Source organism: Scyliorhinus canicula, chromosome 23 (genome assembly GCF_902713615.1).
Source record: "Scyliorhinus canicula chromosome 23, sScyCan1.1, whole genome shotgun sequence".
Classification (NCBI taxonomy): domain Eukaryota; kingdom Metazoa; phylum Chordata; class Chondrichthyes; order Carcharhiniformes; family Scyliorhinidae; genus Scyliorhinus; species Scyliorhinus canicula.
In genome coordinates this window covers 12,935,580-12,962,356 of record NC_052168.1, presented here as the reverse complement: position 1 = coordinate 12,962,356, position 26,777 = coordinate 12,935,580, and the positions used below count along the sequence as shown (strand labels likewise).

Sequence of the window (26,777 nt, the reverse complement as noted above, 5' to 3'; positions counted from 1 at the left end):
ATTGTCTGTGACAGGATGCTGGGGCCACTGATGCGATATGCATACTGAGCTGACTGTTGTTGCTGACCACCCACTATTTCTGTCTAATTCTGTTTGTCTTACAAACATGGACAAGTTAGCTAACTTAAATTCCATCATGCATTGCGGCCACTGCTTTTAACAAGGGTTTGAATGCTTGTTACTGCTTATGTTCTAAAATACATGTTTAATGGGTAATAATTACCGGGTATACGTTCTATGATTAGTCTCAATCCTCAATAAACTAACTTGTGTAGAACTATTCTAGTGTTATCCTAGCCATTCAGTTTTAAGGGGTCTCATCTAGGGACCCCCCCCCCCCCTTTCAAAGTGCATTTAGGTGGACAAAAGTAAGCATGGTTAGTAGTTTTTAAAGGGCTGTCCACACTAGAAGGCATGTGTGTACAACGATATTATCTTGTTTCTTACAATATAAGTCAACAAGTGATTGTAGCACTGTAATCGGTGCCATGCCGAACCAGAATTAGCTTGGGCACCTAGGAAAGACGAGGTGGATTTTTTTTTTTTGTAATGTGAACGTGTTCTTTTGCAGAGGAATTGTCGTGTCTGAGACGGAGAGTTTGACTGGGCTCTGCCAGCAGTGGGAAGGGTGGGCTACTTCTGAAGAGGTTCCAGATGGCGGTAAGATTAACTTTATCAATACGTCCCACTGTCTTAAAGCAATTTGCACAAGCTGGTGTTGGCTGTAATTTTTAGCAGTGATTCTGGTTTCAATTTCATTCCACAACAAAAATGCTCCTGTTTAAAATTTCATGCCTGGCTTGTTTGCACTTCCTGCATTACCTTTCTCACTGGGTCAGTATATTAATGAGAATGAAAGCTGCTGATTTTAAGCATGCTAAATGTGACACGCAACATCTAAATGCGTATCATTTGTATAAATTGTATAGATAGCATGAGTTTCGTCCAGGTGCTCCAGTATCCTCCCACAAGTCCCAAAAGATGTGCCTGTGAGGTGAATGGGACATTGTGGATTCTCCCTCAGTGTACCCGAACTGTCGCCGGAATGTGGTGACTACGGGATTTTCACAGCTTCAATGCAGTGTTAATGTAAACCTACTTGTGACACTATATTATAATGTCACAAGTAGGCTTACATTAACAATAAAACTACTGTGAATATCCCCTCATCGCCACACTGTTCGGGCACACTGAGGGATAATCCAGAATGTCCAATTAACCTAACGAGCGTGTCTTTCGGGACTTGTGGGAGGAAACCCACGCAGAATTATTAAATTTTACTTTTTTTTTTAAATAGTTTATATTAAAATTTTCACAAAAAAGAAAACCATAACAGAAAATTCTAAGAACAAAAAGAACCCCCCCCCCCCCCCCCCAAATACAAAAGAGAAACAATAAATTAATTAATTAACGCCCGTCGTTGGCAAAAAAAACAGATATTCAACCCAAAATAAAGAGACAACCCCCCCCCCCCGGGTTGCTGCTGCTGCTGACCTTTTTGTTTTTACAGTTCTGCCAGGAGATCTAAGAATGGTTGCCATCTCCTGAAAAACCCCTGCACTGACCCCCTTAGGGCAAATTTCACCCTCTCCAATTTAATAAACCCCGCCATATTGTTGACCCAGACCTCTATGCTTGGGGACCTTGCATCCTTCCACTGAAGTAGAATCCTCCGCCAGGCTACTAGGGACGCAAAGGCCAGATCACCGGCCTCTTTCGCCTCCTGGCTCCACTGCAACCCCAAATATTGCGAGTCCCCAGCCTGGATTGACCCTGGATCCTACCACCCTCGACACCGTCCTTGCTACCCGCTTCCAAAACTCCCCCAGCGCTGGGCATGCCCAGAACATGTGGACATGGTTTGCTGGGCTCCCTGAGCACCTAATACACCTGTCCTCGGTCCCAAAAAACCGGCTCATCCTTGTCCCGGTCATATGAGCCCTATGCAGTACCTTAAACTGTATGAGGCTAAGCTTCGCACACTAAGAGGAGGAGTTCACCCTTTCTAGGGCATCCGCCCACGTCCACTCCTCAATCTCCTCACCCACCTCCTCCTCCCATTTATCTTTCAGCTCCTCCACTGAGGCCTCGTCTACCTCCTGCATCACCTGGTACACTTCCGAGATCCTCCCCTCTCCAACCCATACCCCCGAGAGCACCCTGTCCTGAACCCCGCCACCTGCAGCCTGACAAACGCCCTTACTTGCATGTACCTAAAGGTGTTCCCTGGGGGAAGCCCAAACGTCCCCTCCAGCTCACCCAGGCTCGCAAACTTCCCGTCTGTGAACAGGTCCCCCAGCCTCCTGACACCTTCCCTGTGCCAACTCGGGAACCTACCATCAATTCTCCCTGGAACAAACCGGTGGTTCCCTTGTATCGGAGACCCCATCGAGGCCCCACCTCCCCCCTGTGCCGCCTCCATTGCCCCCAAATCTTGAGGGTAGCTGCCACCACCGGGCTCGTGGTATACCTCGTCGGAGGGAGCGGCAGCGGCGCCGTTGCCAGCGCTTCCAGGCTCATACCCACAGGATGCCATCTCTATCCTCTTCCATGCTGCCCCCTCCCAGTCCATTACCCACTTACGCACCATCGCTGCGTTGGCAGCCCAATAATACCCACAGAGATTGGGCAATGCCAGCCCCCCCCCCCCCCCCCCCCCCCCCCAATCCCTGCCCTGCTCCAAGAACACCCGTCTCACCCTTGGAGTCCTGTGTACCCACACAAAGCCCGTAATGCTCCTGTTAACCTGCCTGAAAAAGGCCTTCAGGTTAAGGGTGGGGAGGCACTGGAACAGGAACAGAAACCTTGGGAGCACCGTCATCTTGACTGACTGCACCCTACCCGCCAAAGACAGCGGCAGCATGTCCCACCTCTTAAACTCCTCCTCCGTTTGCTCCACCAGCCTTGAGTTTTAGCTTGTGCAAGGCCCCCCAGCTCCTGGCCACCTGAACCCCCAAGTACCTGAAGCTCCTCTCCGCTCTTTTCAGTGGGAGCCTCCCAATCCCCCCCTCCTGGTGTACCACAAACAGCTCCCTTTTCCCAAAGTTAAGCTTGTACCCTGAGAAATCCCCAAATTCCCGTAGAATCCCCATCACCGGCATTCTCCCCACCGGGTCCGCCACATACAACAATAGGTCGTCCGCATAGAGCGACACTCGGTGCTCCTCCCCACCCCGGACCAGCCCCCTCCAAACCCCCGACTCCCTCAGCGCCATAGCCCGAGCTATGGTACACTTCCAAAGATGTGCGGGTTAGGTGGATTGGCCATGCTAAATTGCCCGTAGTGTCCTTAAAAGTAAGGTTAAGGGGGGGGGTTGTTGGGTTACGGGTATAGGGTGGATATGTGGGTTTGAGTAGGGTGATCATGGCTCGGCACAACATTGAGGGCCGAAGGGCCTGTTCTGTGCTGTACTGTTCTATGTTCTATAGCCAGGGGTTCAATTGCCAGCGCAAAAAGTAGGGGGGACAGGGGACACCCCTACCTCGTCCCTCGGTATAACCGAAAATACTCCGACCTCCTCCTATTCGTGGCCTCCCCAAACCCGAACCTTTCCAGCACCTCCCACAAGTACCCCCGCTCAACCCTATCAAAGGCCTTCTCCGCATCTAGCGCCACCACTATCTCCGCCTCCCCTTCCACCGCCGGCATCATAATAACGTTCAAGAGCCTCCGTATATTGGTGTTCAGCTGCCCCCCCATCACAAACCCCGTTTGATCCTCGTGGATAACCTGCGGCGCACAATCTTCTATCCTCGTGGCTAAGATCTTTGCCAACAACTTGGCGTCCACATTCAGGAGTGAGATTGGCCTGTATGACCCACACTGCAGGGGATCCTTGTCTCGCTTAAGGATCAAGGAGATCAGCGCCCGAGACATCGTCAGGGGCAAAGCCAACCCCCTTCCCTCGCCTCGTTGAAGGTCCAAACCAACAGGGGGCCCAGCAGGTCTGCATACGCCTTGTAAAATTCAACCGGGAACCCATCCGGCCACGGCGCCTTCCCCGACTGCATTTTCCCTATCCCTTTAACCAGCTCCTCAAGCTCAACTGGGGCCCCCAGACCCTCCACCCGTCCCTCCTCCACCCTCTGGAATCTCAGCCGGTCCAAAAAGTGTCCCCCCCCCCCCTTCTCCGCCGGAGGTTCGGACCGATATAGTCTCTCATAAAAGTCCCTGAAGACCCCATTAATGTCTACACCTATCCGCACCACATTTCCTCCCCGGTTCTTAACTCCACCAATCTCCCTAGCCGCATCCCGCTTACGGAGCTGGTGTGCCAGCATCCTACTTGCCTTCTCCCCATACTCTTACACCGCACCCTGAGACTTTCTCCATTGAGCCTCCGCCTTTCTGCTGGTCAACAAGTCGAACTCAGCCCGAAGGCTGCGCCGCTTCCTCGGCCTCCGCGTACCTCCTGTCCACCCTCACCATCTCCCCCACCAATCTCTCCCTTTCTCTCTGCTCCCCTCTCTCCCTGTGGGCCCGAATGGAGATCAACTCCCCCCGAATCAGACCATCCCCACTAGGACACCTCCATCATCGTTGGCCTCCAGGTACCTCTCGATGCATCCTCTAACCCGCCCGCTCACATCCTCGTCCGCCAGCAGCCCCACCTCCAAGAGCCACAACGGGCGCTGGTCCCCCTCCTCCCCCAGCTCGAGGTCCACCCAGTGCGGGGCATGGTCAGAAAATTATTACATTTCACTGTGCGTTCCTTTGACCTTTAGGCAAAAATGATTAAACATCTTTTTTCAGAGCTGACTATTGCATTCCAGGTGGCAGGAGAGATTAGGGGAAGCATAAATTTGTATGTTTTGATAATTTATTCAATACAGAAAAATAAGCTTATCATATCTCGGGCTTTCATTTGATATCTCTTAAATTTGAATGTTTATGTTCTTGGTTGATGTCAGATAAATTCATCCATAATTCTCCCCCCCCCCTCCGGCCTTTCACATCCACTGGGTGGCACTGTGCGACATGCTACTCACTGGCATTTGAAATGAATCTCTAATCAAGCCATAAACGGCTACAGTATTCTTGAACAGTATTCTTAAAATTGCATTCCGAGTGATGTGCTTGTCTTTTGCAAATCTTCTGTGAAGTGTGAATTTCTCGTCCGAACATGTGCCGGGTGATGTGATTTGAAACGCAACTCTGCCTTTTTGAAGTCTGCTGTCTCAACTTGTGGTTGGATGTCAGTTAAATTTAATCAGCAATAAGCATAATTGGATTCTATTAGTCACTCTGCACCAAATGATCAGTCCCAATCAAAAGGTCACTTCGGCAATTTCTGATGGGCAGCATTTGATGCACAGAAAGATTGATCGGCCAAACTGTCCTGTTGCCTGAGAGGGGGTGGGCTTTGAGAGCTTTTGGTAATTAAAATACAGGAATATCTCTCAAAAATGCTCGTTCCTGCCTCCTAGAAGGTGATCTCTTTTGCCTCTTTTTCCCCCTTGTCTCCAAGTGCATGAGCAACACTGGCAAGTGCAACCATCTTCCTTTTGTGTGGGAGAAAAAACTCCAGACGTTGTGAAGGGCTTTGTTCCTTTTGATCCCTTTTCACCTCTTTTGCTGGGATCCCTTGAGTCATGTCCTGTCGAATGCTGGCTTGATGGGCTACTGTTTCTATGATTTTCCTGGACTTAATCTGCAAGTAGTTTCACCCAACGTCCTGGCTTTTCACTTGTGCGTCCCAGTCAGCAGAAATGGGATGAAAGGCCTGTAAACGTGAGGTTCTATTTGAATTGTTTGCTCCTGTGAATAACCTATCATAGTCAAAGTTGACAGTTCCTCTGTGTGGCACCATTAATCAAAAAAAACTTTCCTATTTTCCTTTTTGAGCAAGATGTCCAACTAAAGCTATCATCTCAAAACACAATTTGCTTTGCTTCAATATTTTTGTCCAGTTAAGGACCTACTTCGCACAACTGTGGGCCAAGCGCGTCTTCTGATGTCTGAGCGATTCAAACAGTTTAGCGGGCTTGTCGACAACTGTGAGTTCAAGACGAGCGACAAGGAAGTAACCTGCACTGATCTGGAAGGATTCTGGGACATGGTCTATTTTCAGGTATGAACTAAAAGGTTTCATTGAGCACCAGTCACTGACTTTTTCCCTTCGAGTGTTCTAACTAAATAGTAGATTTTAATCGGTTGCTGAGCTCCAACTCTACCCTCCTCTCGGGCAGCGCGATGGCACACTGGTTGGCATTGCTGCCTCACGGCGCTGAGGACCCAGAGTTTGCATATTCTCCCCTTATCTGCGTGGGCCTCACCCCCACAGCCCCAAAAGATGTGCAGGGTAAGTGAGTTGGCCATGCTAAATTGCCCTTTAATTGGATATTCTAAATTTAGATTTTTTAAAACCTTAGTGTTACAAGTAGGCTTACATTACACTGCAATGAGGTTACTGTGAAAATCACCGAGTCGCCACAATCTGTTCGGGTGCACAGAGTAAGAATTCAGAATAACCTAACAAGCACGTCTTTCGGGACTTGTGGGAGGAAACCAGAGCGCCCGGAGGAAATTCACGCAGACGTGGGGAGAACGTGCAGACTCTGCACAGACAGTGACCCAAGTTGGGAATCAAACCTGGGAACCTGGTGCTGTGACGCAACAGTGCTAACCACTGTGCCGCCCAACTCCTCTCGTTCTGCAATACTTTCCTGAAGGGATTGGCTTGGCATATAGATTCATGAGCAACAGCCACCCTCAAATACCTTCTGACTAACACATCAACAGGACGTTGGTGAGACCACATCTCAAATACTGTGTAGTTTTGGTCTCCTTCAGAGTAGGCTTAGTAGATTGACACCTGGAATGAGTACACTGTATTATGAGAAAAGGTTTAACAGACACTGCTTATTTCCATTGGAGTTTAGACAAGTGAGGGGTGACTTGATTGAAGTAGGCAAGATCCTGAATGGTCTTGACAAGGTGGATGTGGAAAGGATGTTTCTTCTTGTGGATGACTCCAGAACTAGGGGGCACTGTTGGATCACAATTATAGGACAGAAATGTGGAGAAATGTTTTCCCTTGAGGGTTATGTGTCTTTGGAACGCTGCCTGAGAAGGCGGAGGAAGTAGAGCATTGAATATTTAGTCCGAGATAGATTTTATTTTATTTTTAAAATTAAAGTACCCAATTCATTTTTTTCCCAATTTAGTGTGGCCAATTCACCTTTCCCTGCACCTTATTTGGTTTGTGGGGGTGAGACCTAGCAGACACGGGGAGGGGGAATGTGCAAACTCGACAGGGAGCAGGATCGAACCCTGGTCCTCGGCGCCGTGAGGCAGCGGTGATAACCAGTGATAGGGAATTGGGCAAAATCCTTTCCCATCATATGCACATGTTAGTCATCAGCAGCAAACCACGGTGGTTTCCCATTTCCATTCCGCAAGGCACAGAGACCGATCCACTAGCTCAGCGCAGCCTGGGGGGTCAACCAGTGATTTCAGACAGCAAATGAGGCTAACTTGAAATTGGCCAGAAACAAATTTGAGGACGCTGTTTTGGCTTGCTCTGAGGTTTCAGTCAGTTATAGTGATGAGAGAAGTGTGTAATCTTTTTCCTTTGCCAGCTTGTACACAAAAAACAGAAGAGGTTATCAAAGACCAGGTAGCTACTATAAAGTGACTGGTGAAGCCTCCATTTCTGATCAACTGACAGTCGCAGAACATGAGCCTGGAGCCAACACCACATGGAGGAAGGAATCAAATCAGATAAAGGAATCTCCTTATAAACATTAAAAGATGCTACTGGGGGCAGCACAGTGACCTAGTGGTTAGCACAGCTGCCTCACGGCGCTGAAGTCCCAGGTTCGATCCCGGCTGTGTGTCACTGTCCGTTTGGAGTTTGCACATTCTCGCCGTGCCTGTGTGGGTTTTGCCCTTGCAACCCAAAAATATGCAGAGTAGATGGATTGGCCACACTAAATTGCCCCTTAATTGGAAAAAATAATTGGATAATCTAAATTTATTTTTTAAAAAGGTGCTACTGGAATACAATCTCCCAATTGTCTTGGGGATGCCTGTGTGCTGCCTTTGTTGCTGTTCCTCATATGTTCTTTCTGGCTTTGTTCCTTCTCCAGGTTGAAGATGTGAACAAAAAATTTGAGCGTTTGAAGAAACTGCAGGAGAATAACTGGCAGGAGCAGAATGTGTTGCCATCATTGCCCAAAAAGATGGTCAAGGTAAGGGGCAAGAGATTGGGAATTGGTCACACTCTCCAGCACGGATGCCACTTGGTCTTCATTCTGCAGTGTCTTTAAATTGGCAGAAACAATATCGGTGATCACTCCAGGCTGATCCAACTTGATAAAACATTGTAATGGTATGGCAAGTTTCTATGTACCCAAAACCAAAACCATCAGACCAGGACCCATCACTGACTGCTCTTGTGAAGCAGTAAATTCATCCTTTTCTTCAGAAACCACCTCTTTAAGCTGCTTACACCCTCTATGCATCAATGTGTTTGCAAAATATATATTTCTTTTTAATAGTATACAACGAATATAAAAAGTGTTGCCAAGCACACTTTGGTGAAGTAGCCTCTAAAAGAGATGGTGTGCCCAAGCCCTGCAGAGGTTAGAATGGAGTTGGAGGAGTCAGCCAGACATTAGAAGGAAGCAGTTTAAATATAACATTCCAGTCGTCTTCCTGTAATAAATGTGCGAACCCTTTTAGTTTTTGCTTGTAGTTTTATCTCTAAAGTAGCTTCATCACGTAGCACTTTTTTTTCCCTTCCAAGGGGATGTGGACTTCACTGGCTTGGCCAGCATTTATTGCCCATTCTTTAATTTCTTGAGACGGTGGTGGTGAGCTGTCATCTTAACCTCTGCAGTCCCAGCGGTGTAGGTACATCCGCAGTGCTATTTGGGGGTGGGGGGGGTTCCTGGATTTTGATCCAGCAACAGTGAAGGAGCGGCCGATATATTTCCAAGTGCTTTGGAGGGAATCTTTCAGGTAGTGGTGTTCCCATGTGTCTATTGCCCTTGTCTTTCTAGATGGTAGTGGTCATGGGTTTGGGTGGTGATGTCCGAGAAGCCTTGTTAATTTTGAGATAGGGTTAAGGTGGCAACATATAAGCTCCTTAAAGTGTAGCAAATCTCTTGTGGTTCTGATCAGGCATGCTGTGTCTAAGTTTGCTAACTTCACATTCCTCTTTTTTTTTTAGAAAAAGGTTGCTATTCCAAAACCCACAGAAGCCCTTGTAATTAAAACCAACAAAACTACAACTGCCCCGAAGAGCCGTCTTGCGGCCTTGAAGGCATCTATGAAAGCCAAGCTGAAACAGGAAATGACAAGCTCCAGTAGTAAAGAAGCTCAAAACGATAACGTTATTGTATTTGATGCTGGATTCTTCAGAATTGAGAGTCCTGCAAAAAGCTTTATTGGTAAGACTTATTCTACACAATCCAGTTAAGTGACTGCAAGTGCCCTATTTTTTGTATTAAGTGCCAACAAAACCATATACAAGATAGGAGCAGGAAGCCTTTTGGCTCTTCGAGCCTGCTCTCCCTTTAATCACAATCATGGCTGATCATCCAACTCAATAGCCTAATCCTGCTTTCACCCCATAGCCTTTGATCCCATTCTCCCCAAGTGCTATATCCAGCCACCTCTTGAATATATTCAAAGCTTTTGCATCAACTACTTCCTGTGGTAATTAATTCCACAGGCTCACCATCCTTTGTGTGAAGAAGTGTCTCCTTATCTCTGTCCAAAATGGTTTACCCTGAATCCTCCGGCTGTGACCCCTGGTTCTGGACACACCCATCATTGGTAACATCTTCCCTGCATCTACCCTGTCTAGTCCTGTTAGAATTTTATAAGTCTCTCAGATCCCCCCCCCCCCCCTCATTCTTCTGAACTCCAGCAAGAACAATCCCAACCTAGTCAATCTCTCCTCGTATGACAGTCCCGCCATCACTGGAATTGGTCTTGTAAACCTTCGCTGCACTCCCTCGAGAGCAAGAACATCCTTCCTCGGAGAAGGTCACCAAAACTGCACATATTACTCCAAGCGTGGCCTCACCAAGGCACTGTACAATTGCAGCAACACATCCCTGCTTCTCTACTCGAAACCTCTTGCAATGAAGGCCAACATACCATTAGCCGCCTTTACCGTCTGCTGCACCTGCATGCTTACCTTCAGCAAATGGTGCACAAGGACACCCCGGTCATGCTGCGCACACTTTCTCTCTTTCCCCCCCCCCCCCCCCTCCAAATTTACAACCATTCAGATAGTAATTTGCCTTCCTGTTTTTGCTTCCGAAATGAATAACCTCACGCATCCAAATTAATCCACTGCATCTGCCATTAGTTTGCCCACTCGCCCAACCTGTCCAGATCTTGCTGAAGGATCCCTGCATCCTCGTCACAACTCACCCTCTCACCTAATTTAGTATCATCTGCACACTTTGAGATGTTACATTTTGTTCCCTCATCCAAATCATTGATATATATTGTGAATAGCTGGGGTCCCAGCACCGATCCCTGTGATACGGGCAGCACGGTAGCATTGTGGCTAGCACAAATACTTCACAGCTCCAGGGTCCCAGGTATGATTCCGGCTTGGGTCACTGTCTGTGCGGAGTCTGCACATTCTCCCCGTGTGTGCGTGGGTTTCCTCCGGGTACTCCGGTTTCCTCCCACAGTTCAAAGATGTGCAGGTTAGGTGGATTGGCCATGATAAATTGCCCTTAGTGTCCAAAATTGCCCTTGGTGTTGGGTGGGGTTACTGGGTTATGGGGATAGGGTGGAGGTGTTGACCTTGGGTAGGGTGCTCTTTCCAAGAGCCGGTGCAGACTCGATGGGCCGAATGGCCTCCTGCACTGTAAATTGTGTGTGTGTGTGTACCCCACTGGTTACTGCCTGCCAATTTGAAAAGGACCCATTAATCCAGGGGTGGGCAAACTTTTCCGTGCAAGGGCCGCATTCAGAAATTCACAATTCACAAAGGGCCGCATAGTATATTAAGTAAAATAATTACTTCACCCGGTTATGATTCTGGGCGCCTCATATAGAACATAGAACAGTACAGCACAGAACAGGCCCTTCGGCCCTCGACTTTGTGCCAAGCAATGATCACCCTACTCAAGTCAACGTATCCACCCTATACCAGTAAGTAACCCAACAGCCCCCCACCCATTAACCTTTAAAAAAAAAAAAATTTGTTTTTAAAAAAACAAAATTTTTTCAAAAAAATTTTTTTTTTTTTTTTTTTTTAATGACTTGGTGGGCCGCAGAAATACCTTTGGCGGGCCGCATGCGGCCCGCGGGCCGTAGTTTGCCCACCCCTGCATTAATCCCTACTCTTTGTTTCCTCTCTGCCAACCAGTTTTCTATCCACCTCAATATATTTCCCCCAATCCCATGCACTTTAATTTTGCACAATAATCTCTTATGCGGGACTTTGTCAAATGCCTTCTGAAAGTCCAAATATACCACATCGACTGGCTCCCCCTTGTCGACTGTACTGGTTACTTCTTCAAAGAATTCCAACAGATTTGTCAAGCATGATTTTCCCTTCATAAATCAATGCTAACTGACCGATCCTGCCGCTAATTTCTAAATGTTCCGCGATAAAGTCCTTGATAATGGATTCAAGCATTTCCCCCACTACTGATGTTAGGCTTACTGGTCTATAATTCCCTGCTTTCTCTCTACCTCCCTTTTTGAATATCAGACTGACGTGAGCTACCCTCCAATCTGCAGGGACAGTTCCAGAGTCTATAGAATCCCGGAAGATGACCAGCAATGCATCCACTTTTTCCAGAGCCACCTCCTTAAGCACTCGGGGATGCAGATTCTCAGGCCCTGGGGATTTATCTGCCTTCAATCCCATCAGTTTTCCCAGCACCATTTCTCTACTAATGTTGATCTCCCTCAGTTCCTCCCTCTCACTAAACCTTCATTCTCCAACATTTCTGGGATCTGATTTGTGTCCTTGTTTGTGAAGACAGAACCAAAGTATGTATTTAATTGCTCAGCCATTTCTTTGTCCCTTATTATGCATTCCCCTGTTTCTGCCTGTAGGGGGCCTACATTTCTCTTTACCAATCTCTTTCTCTTTGCATATCTCTATAAACTCTTAGTGTCAGTCTTTATGTTCCCTGCAAGCTTCCTTTCGTACTATACTTTCCCCTTCTTAATCAATCCCTTTGTCTTTGCTGAATTCTAAACTGCCCCCAATCCTCAGACCTATTATTTTTCTTGGCCAATCTTGTATGCTTCTTCCTTGGATCGGTTACTATTTATAATTTCCTTTGTGAGCCATGGATTGGCCCTCTTACCCCCTTTGCTTTGGTGCCAGACAGGAATGAACAGTTGCTGCAGTTCCTCCATGCGTTCCTTGAATGTTTGCCACTGTCATCCAAGTAACTCTCCCCAATCTATCAAGGCCAAATCATGCGTCATATCCTCATAGTTCCCTTTATTAAGATTCAGCACCCTAATCTCCCAATCAACTACTTCACCCTCCGTCTTGATAAAAAAATTCTTATCATGTTATGGTCACTCATCCCCAAGGAGTCTTGTACAGCCAGATTGGCAATAATTCCCTTCTCATTACGCAGTACCCAGTCTAAGATGGCCTGCTCTGTAGTTGGTTCCTCCACATATTGGTCAAGAAACCATCCCGCATACACTCCAGGAATTCCTCCTCTACGCCATTGTGGCTAATTTTATTTACCCAATCTATGTGAAGATTAAAATCACCCATGATCACCGATATTCCCTTATTGCATGCATCACTAATTTCTTGTTTAATGCCATTCCCAACCTCACCAGTGCAGTTTGAGGGTCTGTATTTGACACCCACTAATGTTTTTTGTCCCTTGGTATTTATCAACTCTACCCATACAGATTCCACATTGTCGGAGCTAATATCCTTTCTCACTATTGTGTTAATTTCCTCTTTAACCAGCAATGCCAGGCCACCACCTTTTCTTTTATTCCTGTCCTTCCTAAATACTGAGAACCCTGGGACATTCAGTTCCCATCCCTGTTCACCCTGCAGCCAAATCTCCGTAATCCCAATTATATCATACCCATTTATATCTATCTGTGCGATTAGTTCATCCACATTATTGCAAATGCTCCGTGCATTAAGGCACAGAGCCTTTAAGTTTTTCTTTTTCACAATGCTTGTCTTGCTCCCAATAGTTTTCTCTACTGCCCTGTTTGAATTTTGTCCTTGGTTTCTCCACCTACCACTTTTCTTATTCACTTTTCTACCTTTTGCTTTTGTCCTTGCTCCCTCTTTCTCTGACTCCTTGCGTAGGTTCCCACCCCCCTGGCATTTTAGTTTAAACCCTCCCCAACCGCTCTAGCAAATAGACATCAGTTCCAGTCCTGTCCAGGTGTAACCCGTCCAGTTTGTACAGGTCCCACCTCCCCCAGAACCGGTCCCAATGCCCCAGGAGTCGGAAACCCCTCCCCCTGACACCATCTCTTCAGCGATGTATTCATCATTTCAACTCTGACCAGCAAGTGGCACCGGTAGTAATCCTGAGATCACTACCTTTTTGAAGTCCGATTCTTAACTTCCTTCCTAGCTCCCTGTATTCTGCCTTTAGGACCTCATCCCTTTTTTTAACCTATGTTGTTTGTACCGATGTGTAACCATCCCTCTCCAGAATGTCCTGTATCCGCTCTGAGACATCCTTGACCCTAGCACCAGGGAGGCAACAAACCATCCTAGAGTCTCGTTTGCGGCCACAGAAACACCTATCTATTCCCCTTACAATTGAATCCCCTATAACTATTGCACTATCATACTATTTGCTCCTCCCCTCTGCAGCAGAACCAACCGTGGTGCCACGGGTTTGGCTGTTGCTGTTTTTCCCTGAAGAGGCCATTCCTCTCAACAATATCCAAGACGGTATATCTGTTCAGCAGGGGAATGGCCACAGGAGATTCCTGCACTACCTGCCTCGCTCTCTTGCTCTGTCCTGTGGTCACCCATTCCCTTCCTGCCTACGGAGTCTGAGCCTGCCGTGTGAGCACCTCTCTATACGTGCTATCCACGATTCTCGTGGATGCTCCAGTGTCTCCAGCTCTGAAACTAGAGCTTCCAGGAGCTGTAACTGGAGACACTTCCTGCACACATGCTGACCCTGGGGACTGGAACTGTCCCCAGTCTGCCACATGGAGCAAGAGGAGCAGACAACGCCTTGTAGCTGTCCAGCCATGATTTATTCCTTTAAATTAAACCTTTGAAATTAAACTTTAGAAAGATGTTTTTGTCAGATTAAATCCAATCCCCGTATACTATTTAATTAGATTTTTTTTTAATGTGTATTTATCCCTCTTGATCTGACAAATTAAAAAGTTACTTAATTGAAATTTAAAACTTTATTTAAATCAACCCAAAATAGTTATTTAAGTCAAATTTTAAAAATTGAAAAGTACTAATTCAAATCAACTTAAAAATAGTTATCTAAGTCAAATCAAAACTAATATTTAAATCAGTAACTCCTCAGATATTCAAATTTAACCCAGTCTGCCTTTCAGCCAATCAAGTCAGTTTCGTATGACGTCGCTTAACCGGGTTCTTTTCAATTTTGTCTTAGCCGATAGCCATGTCCCTTGCCCTCGCTCTCTCTCCGTGCTCTTTATTGAAGTCTCGCTCTCTCTCTCTGCGCTCTTTATTGAAGTCTCGCTTGCTCTCTCTCTCCGCTCTTTATTGGGGTGTGAGCTTGGTGTGGCCTATTAAATATGCTGGTGTGGGACTGAGTTCTTATAGACCGGATTAGAATGGCAGATTTCCTACATCAGTGGGCATTAGAAAGTTCAACTGAATTCAAATTCAGATTGCCATGATGGAATGTGATCTCGTCCTCTTAGTTCACTTGTCCTGTCACATAACCACAATGCTAAATACATTTATGCTGAGGAACAGTCAACCAACTTGTCACAAGCGTGCAGCTGTAACTAATATTGAACGAAATAAACCAGATAAAGAAGACAAAGAGGAAAGATTGTGTCAGTAAACTTTCGCTTCATAACTTTGGGACTAATTCCAAATGAGCAAGCCAAATCAACAGCTCATTGAAAATTGCCTCAGATTTGTGCCCTGCGAACACCACTAAATCTGGCTCTAACCTTCCCTCCCTGCCTTATCTAGTTCTGACATGCTTTCAATCCACTCGAATGAACCAGTTGATATTGACGACCTCCTGTGTTTAAAGATGTTCATTAATTGGAACAGGATCTGAAATTCCATCTGGAACTATATCCAATGCAGATCAGATCAATCTCATCACTGATCTAGTCATTCTGGGACCTCAATATCAAAACAAGAATAGTGCTAGTTTTTCCAAGTATTTTCCAAGTGACAAATTTGCAACAAAGTTTAGGCATGAATGCAAGTTGTTTGCTGTGTAGAGTTTTGAAGTGACCGATTTACTTCCGAGATGTCAAATGGGATCCTGTTTAATTAATATTTGTACAGCATCTCCCAATACTTCTGTGATCAATCTGGCATCAAGGCAGCAACAGAAAGAACATTGTACCCCTGCAAGAGATGTGTGCAATGCTACCTCTGCCATGCCCTGTTTAGATGACAGCCCAGATCAACAGACTTCAGCAAGAGAGACCTCGGAAGTCTTGTCAGAGACTGAATCACCTGTAGCAATGAAAAGCTTTCACTGTTCCGTGGCTGGAGAGAGGTGAGTCTTGCTCAGCTGCTGCAGTTTTTTCTATATATTTTTTTTCTTTAAAAACTGGAGATGAATATTTATGCTGGTTTTTATTTTCAGTCTGTCTGGAACTATATCGGTCTGCTGGGCCATAATATGACTTACCTGACTGTACAGCTTCTCTTAGTCTTGGCTCCTGATAGTTACCATCTCAACTAAACACATTGTACTGTTGTCTTTTCTTCCATTTGTGTTATTAAAATTTGAATCATTTGCATTAATGAAGCTGCTTTGCGTGAATTTTAATCTTTCCACTTTCCACTGTGACATGTTCTTTTAAAATTCAGCCATTGCCTGGTGGCTAACAGTAGGAGCCAAACCAATAATACCTGGGCTTGTGCTCATAACCAGTCTGGAAGATCAAATTCTATTGAATGGAGGCATCCAGGGATGTGCATGAGTAACTCTGGGTACTATTTATCCTTAAACCATATTTTAAGTACTTGTACAGGTGAACGTTGTTTTGTACTGAAAGTATTCTCAAGACTTTGCTCCTTTTAAACAAAATTATCCAAATGGCCTTTGCAGAGAATGTCTTGTGTCCATCTATTGCAGAGCACACAAAGCTGTGTGTGTGTGTACACTGAACCAACTGTTGTATTCTTACCCTTTGTGTGCGCTTCAATTAGAATGAATGGACAGCTTGGAGGCTATTCTTGTTCCAAGTAACAACTAAAGGAATATACCTTCTTCTCTCTGGAACTGGTAACAAGAATATTTTGGTCTGGTTAAAAATGGTTCATTGATCTCTAAACAACTTAATTGCTTACACCTAGTTACCAGAGGACCCCTCTTCACCATTACTGCATGATGGATGCATTTTGTTTGTATAGCTGTTACGTCCACTGTGTTCTTTCAGTTTTTTTTATGCATAAATTGTTAAGCTGTAGTTATCACATTTGCTCCTAGTTAATAATGACTCTCTCGGGGGCGGCACGGTGGTGCAGTAGTTAGCACTGCTGCCTCACAGCGCCACGGTCCCAGGTTTGATCTTGGCCCTGGGTCACTGTTTGTGTGCGGTTTGCACATTCTCCCTGTGTCTGTGTGGGTTTCACCCCCACAACCCAAAGATGTGCAGGATAAGGGGATTGGCCACGCTAAATTGCCCCTTAATTGCAATAAATTAATTGGATACTCTAAATTTATATTTTAAAAAAAATAATGGCTCTCTCAAATGTTGACATTTTGATTTTTGGGTGAGATCATCTCTCGTTCTCTTTCCACCACTTGTTTTGTTAAATTGTGCTCCCCGGTGGCAGGATGCAGATTTGTGTATGTAGTTCATCAACAGTTCAACTTTTCTGCTGTAGAGAGCACTTGAGTAGTCTAAAGAACATCCTGAAAATTGGAAGTGAAATGGATCACATGTGCTGCCTCGCTAGTTCAATGGATGACTCTCTTTTCTCCCCCCTTGCATGATTACTAATGACCGTTTTCTCTGCCTAGCACTGCGCAAGAGGCTGTCTCACCTGGAAAGAGCCCTGAAGAGGTAGGGTGAAATCATTGGTGACTTTATTTCTTAACTAGCTTTTTTTTTTAAAGTGTTCCTATTTTAATCGAGTGCCAAACATTGTCAACTATGCTGCCAGTGAGAATCCACACTCTGCCACTTGAAAGTTTGATTTTGGAAGAGGGCTGGGAGGAAGTTGCTCACTCTTGGCTGGGGTTACATAAAAATGGAGGATGTGGAACATAACCAGCCTTTTGCCAAATGAAAAAAATCATACCAGGACATGGAATGATTTGCCTTTCAAGAAGCCATTTGAGTAGAAACCTGGATTGATAATTACTTTGAAAGGAAGAATGTGCGATGGGTAGGAGGTGGAGGATATTGTGGGTACTGGATTAGAATAAGGAGCTTTAGAGTGCAGACACCTGGAGCAATTGGCCGGTGTCCTTCCTTTGTATCTTACTGAGCAAGGATGGTACAAATCTGTACAAGTTTAAAGAGCCTAGCGCTGGAAGATTTCTGCCTTGGACAGGTGGAATTACACCGTCCTTCAGATGAAACCACTTCATCCAGCCCTAATTGTCACTGTTTGATCTGTTGGTTGATTTGTTCTTAAATATTTTATTCAAATAAAGAATATACGTATAAATCAATAATAAAATAAGCAAAATACAATCCTCCTAATTTGAGATTTTTTTCCTCTTCTATTAAACCATTCCTTCCCCCCCTTTATTTTTTTACCTGCTGGCAACAAATAGATCTGTAAATCACGAATTTTACACAGAGTCAATACTTCATCTTCTGTTCGGGTACACTGAGGGAGAATTCAGAAAGTCCAATCCGCCTAACAACACGTCTTTCAGGACTTGTGGGAAGAAGCCGACGGGGGGGACTGTGCAGACTCCACACAGACAGTAACCCAAGCCGGGAATCGAACCCGGGTCCCTGCCGCTGTGAAGTAACCATGCTAACCACTGTGCTACCATACTGCCCCATCACAAGAAGAATGAGCAGATTCGTCACAGAATGGCGACAAGGCAGCGCAGTGGTTAGTGCCGAGGACCCGGGTTCAATCCCGGCCCTGGGTCAGTGTCCGTGTCGGGTTTGCAAATCCTCCCCGTGTTTGCATGGGTTTCACCCCCACAATCTAAAGATGTGCAGGATAGGTGGACTGGCCAAGCTAAATTGCCTCTTAATTTGGGGGGGAACATTTTCAAAGATTCTTCAGAGGTAGAAGATAAATGTGAGGGGCAAGGAGAACAAGCTAACCACGGCCATTTGTTCTGGTCATATCCACGATTAGTGAGGTTTTTGGACGTCCGTGTTTAAAATTTCTAAAATTGTGGAGGTGGAAATATTACTTGGATCTTTTGAGTGTCGGAAATACCAGGACTATTAGAAGGGAAAAGAGCTGATCTGGTAGCCTTGATTGCCTGAAAGTGAATTTTATTAGAATTAAAATCCGAAGATCTGATCCGCCAAAAAATATTGTAATGGTTGGGGGCTCTTGTGGAATTCCTGAAGCTTGAGAAAATTAAATTTGATCAGATAGGAAATTCTGGGCGAGGTGGAAGCTATTCTTGTATTTATTTTGGTTTTACGGCTGTCTGCTATCTGGAAGAGGTTACTTGAGGCAATTCAAGAGCTGCATTTCTAAGACCTTGTCTTGTGTGCACTAGGTGAATGCTTCATTGGACTTTGTGAAGTATCTCCAGCCTGGGAGCTGTGTCAGTGACTTGCCAGAGGTGCTACAGCCTTCACTTCATGATCATGGGTGCGATGCCAAGCCCGTTTGCACTGAAACAAATGATACACCTGGTGTTGGGACATCGGAGCTGTCGTCACCTCCATTGGATTGTGAGGATGTGGAAATGAAGAGTCCAGTGAGTGAGCGATCTTCGCCAACTGGTGCCCACCCAATTCCACAAGGGGAAATGCTTCAACAGAGCAGTAGTTTGGGTAAGTGAAATTGTTGCATGCACCTCTAGCTGGGAGTTGGGGTGTGTGTCAAACAAACGGCTAGAATGATTTTGGGGGGGGGGGGGGGGGGGGGGGGGGTGTGAAACTAATTTGAACACTATCTAGGAAGTCCTATATCTGGTGCCGTGTCCATTATACTGTAGGGGTCAAGATCTTATTAAAAGGTTAAAAATTCAGCATCACGTTGGCTTGAAATTTGCAACAATCCTGGCCTGTAGATCATAGTTACTTGTTTGGAACAGTAACCTCGTGTACTCCGGTTTTAACTGACTATTGCAGCTGTGCTTTATTCTCTGCAGAAGATAATGAGTATCGTCACTGCAGATTTACCCTTTGTTTTTAATCCGCTTATGAAGAATACCTTGTTCACCTGATGCAGAACTATATTCAAGGCACTGGGCCAATCGATAAAAATATGAACAAATTGTCTGTGCTTCTGATTTGAATCTGAATCCAGCCAGATTTATTGGGATGAAATATTTTGTGGATCTCAAGATTTAGCATTTTGAGATTCATGTTCCTGACACAACAGGTGACTGGTACAGAGGGCAGGGTGGAGACCCATTCCCCGCATTGGTCACCCACTGGTGAAGACTTCCGTTGCAAGATGGCGTTGCAGGAACTCACCAAGGCTTGTTGGGCCGCACCTTCCAAGCCTGCAATCACTGCCAGCTAGAAGAACCAAGGGCAGCAGATACGGGGACGTCACCACCTGGAAGTTCCCCTCCAAGCCATACACCGTTCGGACTTGGAAGTATATTGGCCATTCCTTCACTGTTGTTGGGTCAGACTCCTCGCTCTGTAACAGCACTATGGGTGTATCTTCACCTCATGAACTATGGCAGTTCAAGAAGGCTCGCCACCACCTTCTCGAGGGCAATTGGGGTGGGCAGCAAATGCCAGCCTAACCAGCGACACCCGCCTTCCGTAAATTAATAACATTTAAAAATTGAGTTTTTTTGGAGTCTGACAGTACAAACCAGTTTTAGCAAGTCGGTCTTAATGGTTTTGCTTGGCAGTAGATGTCATGCTTTCTTCCCTGTCCTCGAGGAACTGACTTCCGTTTCATGGGTCCTCTTTGGCACTAAATGTCCATTTTTCCAGTATAGCTCTAGACTGGGTCTCTTGCTCCTGGCAAATGTAATGCCACAGCCAAGACCAGTCCTGAGCCAGTTTATATCCATACCCACCCTTTCCTTAGAAACCATAAACTTTCTGTTTGTGAAGGCCAGCTCCGTGGGTCTGGATTGATTAAATATTGCACCTCCCTAGTCTGATGCCTTTGTGGTCTGCTTATCAACTGAACTCTAGTCGGTGTTTAATTAATAGGAAGTGAATGTGTAATCTTATTGGACTTTGGCCGGCCCAGTGTGCCTTCAGAGAAGAAACAATCCAATTCTGATTAAAAACAGTTGTGCCATTTGAATTTGAGATCGAAATGCAACCTTTGACCCTTGGATCAGTTGGTTCCAGGTAGACCAGACCTGACTGTATTTAGCTCTGCCTCAGTAAACAATACTGAAGATGGTCCGGAGCAGTTTGAAATACCAGTCGGGCTTTTTCGTTCATCGGATGCAAACATTGCTGGCGAAACTAATGTTTGTTGACCATCCCTAATTGCCCTTGAAAGGTTTGATGAGCCACTGTCTGAATCATTGCAGTCCGGCATAGGTATACCCAGGGCAGTTGGAAAGGGAGTTCTGGGTTTCTGACCTACCGCCAATGAAGGAAAGGAGATGTATTTCCAAGGTCGGGGTAGTGTGAGTCTTGTAAGTGGTGGTGTTCTCTTGCATTCACTGCCCCGACTCTGCTAGGTGTTGGAGGTCACAGGTCTGGCATTCAAGGCAGCTTGCCGATTTGCTGCACTGTCTTGTCAATAGCATACATTGCACCATCTGTAGGGGATGGGGATTTTTTTGAATGAAGGTGATAGCTGAGGTGCTTATTCTTTGTCTAGGGTGGTGTTGAGATTCTTGATTGTTGTTGGAAATGCGCTCATCCAGCAAGTGGAGAGTCTTCCACCTGTGCAAAATTCCCAGCCTCTGATCTACTCTTGGAGCCATGGCGTTTACCTGGTTGGTCCAGTTAAGTTCTAACCCTCAGGAGGTTCCTGGTCGTTGATTCAGCAACGGTAATGCCGTTGAACATCAAGAGAAGATGGTTAGTTTCTCGTGTTGGAGGTGGTCATTGCCTGGCACAGATATTCCTCTCCCTTATCAGCCCAAACGTGTTGTCCAAGTCTTGCTGCATGATGGCACATGCTGCTCGTGTATATGAGGAATTGCAATCATCAGTGAAATATCCCTGCTTCAGACCTTTTTTGATGGAGGCAAGATCATGAAGCAGTTAAAAGGTTATACCTAGATAATTCCCTTGGGAGCTCCTGCAGGGATGATTGAAACTATATTTTGTGACCTTTTGATTCATTTACGGGTTTGTTTAAAATGTGGGCACTAGACTTAATTTTTTATAACATCAGTAATTGAATATTACTTGGGCCCTAATGTAACACTTCTGAGTTGTAACAAACCTCTCTGTGGATTATAAATGTTAACTTCTTTCTCGACTCAACTCCTAAACGTCCAAGAAATTCATTAACCTGCCGTGCTTCAATAAACCTGTCAGATAGGTTGTCAGCTTTAATTCAGCCCTTCTGCTACAGTGACATGTAGCTAATTCTGCTTCCTTCGTTGTTTGCTGTGTTCACAGGAAACATTTCATCTGTGTCCACTAGGGGTCAGAATATCTTTTATCGTTCCGCTTCATATTGCTCTTCATTTCTTGTTCAATTTGTCCTTTCCTAGGTCTCACTCCAAGTTCCATTTCAGCCACACGAGGAACTCCATCCTTTAATTCACTTAACGATTCGTTGACTGCAGGAACTATTCTCCATAGTGTGGTAAGGAAATGATCACTGCAGTAATTAAATTGATTTTATTTTTTATATCCCCCCCCCCCTTCCCCCACTGTTTCTCATCACTGCCCAGGCATTCAGTAGATGACTCATCTTCAAATCTCAGCAAATGCTGCTTTGAAAGCAGTCATCGAGTATAGGTCAGTGGCCTGGATTGTTGCTGTTTTCCATCCTTCCGGAGTTCTTCCCTTTCCTTAAAGCTACGTCTTGCAGTGAATGATGGCTTCATGCAATGTGACGCGTAGATAATTTCCACTTAAGATCCTCAAATGTGTTGTCATAACTCAACCCATAACTATTTTTTCCCTCCCAAACCCCTCAGTTTTCAGAATCGCCTTTGTGACTCTCTTTTTTGCTCATCTCGCCTCGTCCCGTTTCCGCAACATGAAATGAAAAAATGAAAATCGCTTATTGTCACGAGTAGGCTTCAATGAAGTTATTGTGAAAAGCCCCTAGTCGCCACATTCCGGCGCCTGTTCGGGGAGGCTGGTACGGGGAGGTTGAATGGTACATTCAACATGATTTATCATCTATTAATAAGACAGATTGTTAGATTAGACTTGTGTTTACCCGAGTATAGAAGGGGAGTCGAAAAAAAAGATGCATAGATTTTTATTTTTTTTAATTCGCATAGATTTTTTTTTTAAATTCGTAGTTGCTGAATCAAGGTAGGTAAGATATTAATCTGCCATGATCTAACAGAAAGGCAAAAACTATCCGAGAGCCTGAATGATCTTTATTCCTTTCTTTGCCGTCTCTACCATACTTTCAATATTCTTCCCATCATTGTTTTTTTAAAATTGCGAGTACCTAATCATTTTTCCAATTAAGGGGCAATTTAGCGTGGCCAATCCACCTACCCCGCACATCTTTGGGTTGTGGGGGTAAATCCCACGCAGACACGGGGAGATGTGCAAACTCCACACAGACAGTGACCCAGAGCCGGGATCAAACCCGAGTCCTTGGTGCCGTGAGGCAACAGTGGATTTCATAGAATTTACAGTGCAGAAGGAGGTTATTCGGCCCATCTAGTCTGCACCAGCCCTTGGAAAGAGCATCCCACCTAAGCCCACACCCCCACCCTATCCCCACACCTTCATCTTATCCCCGTAACCCCACCTGACCTTTTTTTTTTAGACACAAAGGGCAATTTAGCATAGCCAATCCACCTAACCTGTCCATCTTTGGGCTGTAGTGCTTGTGCCGCCATTCTGTGAAGAATCTGCTCCGCCTTGTGTCAGGGCAGTATGGTAACAGTGGTTAGCACTGCTACTTCACAGTGCCAGGGACCCGGGTTCGATTTCATCCTTTGTTGTTTGCCTGAAGATTCTTTCCTATATTTATAGTCATGGTTAATAAGTTTAGTAACTCGTCTAGGTTACCCTTTTTTTTTCCAAGCCTAAAAAGTGGATTTTCACTATTTACTCAGACTATATTTGCATGGGATTCCCCCGAGTGCATTTGAAATGGATGTACAGTCAGAGGTGTAGATCGCAGCTTTGTGAAGTCTTCCTCTTTCCCCCTCCCTATCCTGGAGATGACCAGGATGGTTTTGGAAAAATTGCCCTCCTACCTGAAATTGCTCAACTGTTTGTTTTAAAGCTGGAATGTGATTAGTATGTGTGACTCATTGCCAGTGTGCCGAGAGGCAGTTTTAGTTCTTGCTCCCTTCTACAAGGCAAGATTTTCACTTGGAGTTTGGGAGGGGCAGTGTAGACATTTGAGTGGTGAAATAGACCTTTTTTCTGCTCCATGGGTATTGTTCCTATAGTTTGATTACCACTGCAGGTGCCTTTTGCTTTTAAAGCTCTCAGGTCTCGAATTTCCTCCTACCTATCCAATTTTGGATATTTTTAACTTGGCAAATGTGAATGTATTAAAAGAAATTAATAACTTGTTTTGTGTTTTTAAGAAACTTACAGCAATGAGTCCCTTTGAAACAATGGTTGGGGGAGGAGGCCAGCGAGTGCCTCCACATCAAGCAGCCCTTCAGGATTTGATATCATTCAGTCCCAGTGGAACACCTCAATAATGAAGACTAGAAAAGCTGCAAGGGGAAGCCCATTGAAGCTACTGCCCTTTCTTTCACTTTCTACACCATGAAGGATTTGTCGCGAAATGCCTCATAACTGATTGCAATATTATGAACTCTAGCTGAATGGAGAATCTTCTCTTCAATGAAGAAAAGCACTGAATGCCAAAGATCAAAGCCATTTTTGGTACCTGATGCCATTGACTATGAAGCTTCAAATTTCGTTCTCTTGGGGCCCAACTCAAGAGTTGTTCTGGCTGTTCTATGGTCACTTGCTGGCATTAAAAATTCAGGGTGTGTTTATTGTTATTGAGCGATATGTCAACGTTCAGTGACATTTATGCACTGACTTGGTTAGTTTTCCATTTATCAATCTTTTTTGACATTGACATGTCCCTTTTTATGATGGGTGTGGATGCATGAATTATTCTCGAGTAAATGTGAAGGATATAAAAGGAAAGCAGTATTGTGCATGAGTGGTGGGGCTGTAGGTTTCATTCCTGTCCGTCCCCGCCTGACAGGCCCTCCAAATTATGTTGTCAAATGGCAGGCTGTTACTTGTAGGAAGGGAGAAAATGCCACGTGTTGGAGCATTTAGTTTCACCTCGCCACCCATGCCCCAAGTGCCATTTCATCCAGGTTTTGAAGGCATCAGCAGGCCAGCAACCCACCCTTAGCTGCACTGAATGAACAGCTCCAGAGAAATGGGGTGGAAAACTTAATTGATAGCTCCGCGAAAGTTTGAATAAAATGGGGCGCTTGTGTAGTATCCTGGGAGCTGGAGGAATTGGTGAATTTAATCATCTGGAACACTGCCTTTTTTTAAAAAAGGTTAATATATGGATCATTGTACAACCCACAAATACTTGACAGCTACCATTCAATTGAGTTTTTGAACAAACTCCATTTCAGGAGCAGTCAAGTTCTGAAAAGGGTGCTTTTCAGGCAATTGAGCTGTGTAGCAGACTGCCTGAAGCACTTTTTTTATTTTTCAAATGCTGTCTTCAGGATCCCTCTCTCATAGTGTCCAATGTCTGCCATTTATTCATATTTACAAATGTGACCACGGCCTCTTGAGTTGCAAGCACATCTCCTGTCGAGTACCCATCCATAGTATAATTGATGTGATTCTTATCAACTCAATTTGAACTTTAACTAAACTCCCCTTTGTCATTACAAGATATTGCCCTTAAAATGAAAGTGTTTTTATCAGAGTCTGGACTTGTACGAGTCTTCCCGAAGTATGAAATCTGCCTGATTGATGCCGAAGCTATTCTTGGAACTATAAGCTGTCAACCCTCACCAAGGGTGAAAATCCTGTGTAGTGGCAGGTCCCATCCAATCCCTTGGCCATAAATAAACCAAGGTTCTCCAAAATGAGCCTGCCAAACTGCTACACAATCTTCCTGTACTGGAAGATTTTATCGTCTTGGAAATTTTCGAGTGTGATGTGTACATATTCCCTGTCTGTTTCCCAATTTGGGAAGTCATGCCTTTGCATGATTGCATGTTTAAAACCAACGTGACTTGCTTCTTTTTATCTCCGCTGTCCTCACTCGCTAATCCCAGCAGTGGCAGATGCAATGGATGTTTATTGTACTATTTCTGTATAGAAAATTTGAAAAACGATAAGTTGAAAATTATGCAGTTACCAATTTCTTATTACATTGGTGAGGAACTTCTTGCCTATATTATTAAGTTTGTATGTCTATTGACCCAAAATAAAACTGCATAGTTTCAGTTTTGGAAGTGTTTTTAATTGAACATCCCCAGTGCTGGGCACTGTTGGATTGTCTTGTCATTCTTTCTGGAACCTTGGATTTGTATGTAATCCAGGAGACGTGGTCAAGACTTGCCCATGTGCTCTTCATTTTAAAACATCTTGATGGTCTTCAATGAGCTCTGCCAGAAAAGCCTTAAATTTATGTGTTGTGTGTTGAAAGTTAAGGCTTTCAAATCTTGAATTTATTGCATTTTTTTTTATCCAGTAAGCGAGACGTGTTTTGCCCAGCATCCATTTGGCTTTCTGCTGGAGGTCTGTTGTACCTGCATGACTGCAGGTGAGGGGAGGTCTGACTTCTAATCACCCCAGTTGCTTACGGTGTTGTTTTTCATCCATCGTCTTGCAATTTGTGCTTAAAAGTATGAAGTTCAATTGCAATGTCTTTTTTTAAATAAATTTAGAGTACCCAATTTTTTTCCCAAATGAGGGCAATTTAGCATGACCGAGCCGCTTAACCTGCACATCTTTGGGTTGTGGGGGTGAAACCCACGCAGACACGGGGAGAATGTGCAAACTCCACATGGACAGTGACCCAGGGCCGGGATTCGTACCCGGGTCCTCAGTACCGTAGTCCCAGTGCTAACCACTGCACCACGTGTTGCCCTAATTGCAATATATCTTATTGAGGAAATCAAATTTCACTGGTGCACAATTAATTATTTCATGGCACTACAACGACTATGTAGGTAAATGGGACAGATCCACCTGCAATTTTTCTCGGCAGCATGGTGAGTTTGGAGATGGAGTATTGCCTGAGGTGAGGGGTAGTGTAGCAGTTTCAGACTATCATGTTCTTTACGTCAAAGCTGCAGTGAGATCACATGAACAGGTTCTCTGTTTAAATGGCACAGGCAATGTATCACTAAACTGGGACCTTGGACTTGCTTGTGTCCTGGGGGGGTGGGGGGGCTGA

General features: G+C 45.0%; 1 protein-coding gene across 1 annotated transcript in view; it reads left to right on the top strand.

Moving 5' to 3' along the window:
* The window catches only part of dlgap5 (discs, large (Drosophila) homolog-associated protein 5), a 54,310-nt gene extending 28,485 nt beyond the window's left edge, over positions 1-25,825 (top strand). The window contains exons 10-18 of the mRNA XM_038783541.1: positions 572-660; positions 5,911-6,071; positions 8,092-8,193; positions 9,177-9,396; positions 15,459-15,675; positions 17,152-17,194; positions 18,835-19,114; positions 21,940-22,034; positions 23,962-25,825. Coding sequence (XP_038639469.1) covers positions 572-660; positions 5,911-6,071; positions 8,092-8,193; positions 9,177-9,396; positions 15,459-15,675; positions 17,152-17,194; positions 18,835-19,114; positions 21,940-22,034; positions 23,962-24,081 — 1,327 coding nt within the window. The 3' untranslated portion in view covers positions 24,082-25,825. The remainder of the gene's footprint in view (positions 1-571; positions 661-5,910; positions 6,072-8,091; positions 8,194-9,176; positions 9,397-15,458; positions 15,676-17,151; positions 17,195-18,834; positions 19,115-21,939; positions 22,035-23,961) is intronic.
* The last annotated feature ends 952 nt before the right edge of the window (positions 25,826-26,777 follow it).